Source organism: Misgurnus anguillicaudatus, chromosome 25, assembly GCF_027580225.2.
Source record: "Misgurnus anguillicaudatus chromosome 25, ASM2758022v2, whole genome shotgun sequence".
NCBI lineage: Eukaryota > Metazoa > Chordata > Actinopteri > Cypriniformes > Cobitidae > Misgurnus > Misgurnus anguillicaudatus.
In genome coordinates, this window is record NC_073361.2 from 31,724,062 (window position 1) to 31,730,749 (window position 6,688).

The 6,688-nt window shown below is 33.4% G+C and overlaps 1 gene segment (V, D, J or C); it reads left to right on the plus strand.

The window, feature by feature from the left end:
• The first annotated feature begins 335 nt into the window (after positions 1–335).
• Positions 336–2,909, plus strand: LOC129425808 (Ig lambda-2 chain C region-like). The segment is given in 3 exon segments: positions 336–342; positions 1,243–1,347; positions 2,523–2,909. Coding segments are annotated over 3 exon segments (432 nt in total).
• Positions 2,910–6,688: the final 3,779 nt, after the last annotated feature.

Consider the following 6,688-nt stretch of genomic DNA (forward strand, 5'->3'; position numbering starts at 1 on the left):
TTTGTATGGTATAAAATGCATTACGTCTATGGAATGTCCCCACAAAACATGGAAACCAGAGTGTGTGTGTGTGTTTGTGTGTGTGTGTGTGTGTGTGTGTGTGTGTGCGTGTGTGTGTACAGCTGCAGTATCTGTCAGGTGTATCTGTGCAGTCTGACTGAAGGAGGTTTTTGTACGACTCTTTATCACTGTGTGAACACATATTTACTGTTGATATAGTGTTCACTCATACAGTAATAATCTCCTTCATCTTCAGTCTGAACTCCACTGATGCTCAGAGTAAAATCTTTACCATAAGCGTCTCCACTGCCACTGAATCTCTGTGAAATGTCACCATGACGGGTACTTATATACTTAATGATGAGTTTAGGAGCTTCTCCAGGTTTCTGCTGATACCAAAATAAATCATTGGTATCTATTCCAGTATCAGTTGTACACTTTATATTGACGGTTTGTCCAAGAGAAACAGATTGAGTTTTACTCTGAGTTACAGTAACTCCTCTGGATTCTGTTGAGAAGAAAATGATGTTTAATGAAATATAAAAGAGTCAAAAACATTCAACTTAACAACAAGCTTTCACTTCTGTTACCTGGAATAAAAACTCCCAGAATCCAAATGAAGACGATGAAGAAATTCATTTGTGTTTGTGTGTTTTGTAATGATGTTGTGTTATAAAATGTTTGTGTCAGACAGTTATAAAGACTCAGAGCACTGAAGCATGTGATGATAATGCAAAGTGTTTGTCTATTTAAATAAACTCAACACACATCAGAGCTTTATCTTCATAGAAACACATTATACAGTCTGGATTAATAACACATTGAGATTAGATGAGAAGATATCAGGAGCGTTTATGATGTCTTGTGTGTTATGTTATTAAATAATGTTTTACACAAATCTTCAGAATCCCTCCACCACCCCATCTCCTCTCACTTATCAGGTTACTACCTTAACCTGGGTGGGGGGGGGTACTCTGCGTTCGGGCCATTTACCAACATCAGAGCCCTCTCCTAGGACAGCACGCCAAATATGTTTACCAATTTAATCTATCCAACTTATTTGTAAGTGCGAACTCGTGAATATTGTAAAGTTCAGCTGAAGTCCAAGTATTCAGTAAATGTGTTTAAATACAGATTTATGTGTTTAAATTCACTTTTATTCTTGTGTTACATGTGTTTACACTTCTTCACAAGTCTATGATGTATGAATATTTGCTGTGATATATGATGTGTTTGTTATAGAGTCAGAGTTAGTGAAGCGTTCAGAGGTTTTTGTACAGCTGCTTGCTTTGTTTCTATCACTGTGGTTCACATTCGGCCCCGGCACGAGACTCGACGTGATCGGCAGTAAGTACAAAAATTATATAATAACTTTCTTAACATTTTTTTTAGCATGCAATTGTATTATGCAATCATTTCTCTTTTATTAATTATTTTTAATTCCCAGTAAGAGCATTGTGAATATAAATCGAGGTTTCTTTTGAAGACTGCGTGTAATTCAGTGCGCTATAAACATAATGTGGTTTAAATGCTCATTAGTTCAGAGGAAACACCTCAATATTCAAATTATTATCATGCAGGAATAAATGTGTTTGTTTTCCAGAAAAAAAGTCAAAATAATAAGAATTTAAATCTTTAATGTTAACAGGTTTTTTAAATGAATCGTGTTACGATTATGAAATTTGTTTAGCCTTAAGTCATTGTGTTTTGAGAATAAATTTGCTGAAGTTCAAGAACAAGGTCAAATACAAATTTATTTTTACATTAATAACACATTTTGAGATCCGGGTATCTGACAGCGGCATTACTTCGATTTTGTATGGTGTGGCGCGCAGACTCGCTTCACAGTCAAGATAAAGAAATTAAAACATTGCTTGAACAAAAAAAAACCTGAAAATAAAAGTAACTTTATAAGATTTATAAATGATTATTGTTATATTGTTAATTATATTGCTTTGCTGATTTATCAAATCTCTTTGGCTTTGATGTTTCCACAAATAAAAGTGTCAGCGCATAACAAAACAACAAGAGATGAAACTGCGATTAAACCGCTTATCACAGAACGCCACGCAAGCGCAGTGAAGACGATTGAATATTTACACAAACTTCTGTTACAAACCTTTATAAGATTCACTATGATAGAATAAAATCATATTAAACATATTTTACATTCTTAACACATCTGACAATAAATGTAGGTATTTTTCCTTTTTTTATGTACTTGAGAGACACTTTAATATGAAGTGATTTATAATGCAGTCAAGATATTGTACAGATTTTGGGCATCAAACTCATGACCTTGTTGTTCTGTCACTTAAATCACAGGAAACAAATATTCATATAAAATATTGTTTTATTATTACTGTGTTTGTATTATAATAAGTGTAGTGTATTAACAGAGTAAATGATATTAACTGATGATATGATATTAAACTCAAAAACACAATATATATTTTATTATGGATTTATTTTATTTATTTTGAATTTCTTCATCTTTTTCTCTGTGTATCTCTGTATGTCAGGTGTAAGTCGTCCTAAAGTGATCGTCCTGCCGCCGTCCAGTGAAGAGATTTCCAGCAAGAAGACAGCAACAGTGATGTGTGTGGCCAGCAATGGTTTCCCTTCAGACTGGAGTCTGAGCTGGAAAGTGAATGGGAAGATGTCAGGATCTCAGGAGAACAGAGCTGGAGTCCTACAGAAAGACGGCGGTCTGTACAGCTGGAGCAGCAGTCTGACTCTCACTGAACAAGAATGGATCAACAGAGACTCAGTGATCTGTGAGATCAGTCGGGAAGGTCAGACAGTCACTGGAGAAGTGAAGAAAGATCTGTGTTCTCAGTAGATCATCTCGTCTTCTCATCTCTTCTTCTCATTCATGTCTCACATCAACACTCTGTGTCTCTGCTTTATTCATTCTCTCTGCTTTTCAATAAAGAAATATTAAATATTGCTTCTTTGTCTTGTGATTTCTTTTGAATTTGAACAATGAGTATATTGATCATTGGCTCGTGTGTTTGTTTCTAAATAAACTTGACTCAATGAAGCATGAAGACATCTGCAGATAAATGATGAAACAAGTGCTTTATTTGATGTTTGTGGTGTAACAGAGACATCAGACTCATGTAAGTGTATGAACATCTGCTCTGTACAGAGAGGAACAGAAATCTGATGATGTAAATATGAGTTGAACTCTCAGTTTCACTCTTTGACTCTCTGAAATGAATCGGTTCAGTTTCTACTTAGAGTAACCACAGTGAATAATTAAATCATTTGTTTAATTCAATGAACACATTGCAAAGAGCCACCATATCAAATATATATCAAATATATAGCCATATATATCAAAAGGTTCAAACTACATTAGTTAACTAAATTAATTAACTAAACTAAATTGAATTAGCAATTTTTAAATGTATTCAACTAGGAATGTATTCTTTTTATAGAAAATGTATTTTTATTAGAATGCGCCTTTTTATATATTTGTTTTTACTTATTTATTTATTTTAAGGTAAAGTGTGTTATGTATCATAGTATTAATGCAGTTGTTGGGGTGGACTGATGTGCAGAAGTTCTCTCATCCAAGACAAATTTCTCCTAAGGGAGACAATAAATGGACCTGAGGGTCAAATTTAAGTTAACAGCTCCACCTGAGGTTTTATTGTTTTACAGTTTCTTCTTCATAAACAACGAAAAGTTTATTGTTTTACCAGCTGACTTACAACACTGAACAATTAATAATTAATTGAAATGTATTTATGTAATTCATAACTCTTGATCTACTTTCACCTTTTACTCCTTCTGAAGCTTTTGTGTGTGTGTGTGTGCGCGTGTGTGTGTGTGTGTGTGTGTGTGTGTGTGTGTGTGTGTGTGTGTGTGTGTGTGTGTGTGTGTGTGTGTGTGTGTGTGTACAGCTGCAGTATCTGTCAGGTGTATCTGTGCAGTCTGACTGAAGGAGGTTTTTGTACGACTCTTTATCACTGTGTGAACACATCTTTACTGTTGATATAGTGTCTACTCTGACAGTAATAATCTCCTGTATCTTCAGTCTGAACTTCACTGATGCTCAGAGTAAAATCTGTACCACCAGATGCTCCACTGCCACTAAATCTCTGTGAAGTGTCACCATGACGATTATTTATATAATAAATGATGAGTTTAGGAGCTTCTCCAGGTTTCTGCTGATACCAAAATAAATCATTGCTAGATAATCGAGTATCAAGTGTACACTTTATATTGACGGTTTGTCCAACAGAAACAGATTGATCTTTACTCTGAGTTACAGTAACTCCTCTGGATTCTGTTGAGAAGAAAACAAATTTGTTCAAAAAAGAAAACTAACATTTAAAATATTTTCTAAACAAATAAAGATGAATTTCTGTTACCTTGAATAAAACCTCCAAGAATCCAGATGAAGGTGATGATGAAGAGATTCATTTTGTGTATTTGTTGTTTTTCCAGCACTGTGTTATAAAGTCAGACTGTTATAAACACACAGAGCACTGAAGCGTGTGATGAGATGTAAAGCAGTGATCAGACTTTACTAAACCTCTTGAGAGCATCATGGTCATGATAACTAGATGTGCTGTAGCCCCCCCTTCTGACAACATTGAGAATTTAAAATAATATCATCAAAGGTGATCAAATATATGTTACCCCTGCTATGAGTGGCTTGTGTACATTTTTAGATATCAGAAAAGGTGAGATCATGTTCGGTATGTGAGCAGGAGTTTTAACACACTAACATTGTTTTATTTCATATTTTACATATATTTTTTATGTTATTTTAACTTATACCACAGGTCTGTTGAATGCTGTATTCTGATTTGTTGAAAAATGTTCCACAGGTATGCATTATTTTTCAATAACCACACACCTAACTTGTTAAAGCAATGATAGGCACCAGATCAATGCTTGTGGTAACTGTGGTATAAGCTGAATAATTGACTCCGGTCCTTTGAATTATTTGAAAATAATGCACACCTGTGGTGTAACGTACATTATTTTCTTATAATTCAATGGTCAATTATTCCTTACTTATTAAAACAAGTTATAATTGTTTAACTTAAAAAAATAAGTTATGTCAACTTATGACAGGGCATAACTTAAAATAGTGGGTTGAATTGACTTGCAAAACCAAATTGTTTTAACTTCATGCTGCATTTTTTACAGTGAGTTAGCAAATAAATGTTGTGAAAATTTTTAATAAATCCAAAAGTCCATAACAACATCACCACAAAACATCACCTGTCTCTCTGTGTCCCTTACGGCAAAAAATTAATTTCTCCAAAATATGTTTTAAATATATTTTTAATACGTGTTGTTGAAATTAAAGCTTAATTGAATATATTTTTGAATTAATATATTTAGTTTTAATATATATTAACATATTTCAAAATTAATTTCAGGGGCAACAAATACATGCCCATATGGCAAAAACATTTTCCTGTCCAAAATATGAGAGTATAAAGTGTATAAGTTTGTATAAAATATACAATTTTATCCTGCAGTTAAAAATATTTTAAATTTTAATCTTTTCAAACCTGTTTTGTTTACAAGTTTATAACATACAGTACAAAGTTTTTCTTCCAATGCCACATGAATACAAATGCTTTAAAATATATTCATTTTTAAACTACACTGTCTATAGAAAAATGTCTATAGAAATTATAGTGTTACTAACAACTAGCTGCAAGTAACTTACTGTAGATTTTACATTTATGTTATTTACTGACAACAGTTTGTTCAAAGTTAAATGAACCTTAGTACACGTCAGACAGTTCAGACACCATTTTAGGTGTCCATCAGGATGACTGTCAGGTTTATGAGTTGTCAATCAAGACAGAGTTTTGTCTGTCATTTTTTATGGCCGTAAAGCAATGTGTCGTAAAGCTTCTTGAGGTAAGATATTTGAATTCAAATTTATATTAAAACGAAAGCGCGATCTGACTTTACGTTTGCTGATAAGAACTCAGATCAAGATCGTTGGATAAGGGCTGAATTTGGATCTGTTCCTCCCAATCGTATGAATTTTAAAGATGTGGATTACAGCAAATGAATTAAAGTAACATCTTTTGTGAATTTATGTTGTATTTTGGTATAATTACAGGGCTTGGGAGTCGTGACGTCATTACTTGGCATGGCGGCCATGTTGATTGCCTCCTTTACGGCTACTCGGACTACTGTGCTCTGTTTATAGACATACTCCATCTCAGTCGTGTGTCTTATTTGATTAATTTGGCATTATTATTTCAACCATGGTAAACAGTTGCTGTATTAATAAAGTAAAACTTTACATTAAAAATGACAGATAAAGAAAACACTTTATTGTGTTTTATTCTATGCAGGAAACCAAACATTAACCTCAACCCATCAGCAATGTGTATACATGACATATAAATGTTATTATTATATACAACAGTGAAGTATAACATCTGAATTTTAATTTATATAGCTTAAGTTAGCATTAAACATTAAAAATAAGGGAAATTTTCCGGGTTTACTCACCCAAAATACAAGAAAATTTCAACATTCATCTTACTGTTGCTATCCCTCTGCTGACGCAAAAATTCGTACTACAAAACTGCTGCATGAACTAAGTGAGTTGTGAAGCTAGGCCGTACGTGACTTTGCTTACAGATTGACGTGAAATCGTGCTCTCACAACAACCATGCACGCTGTTATCTTAAAA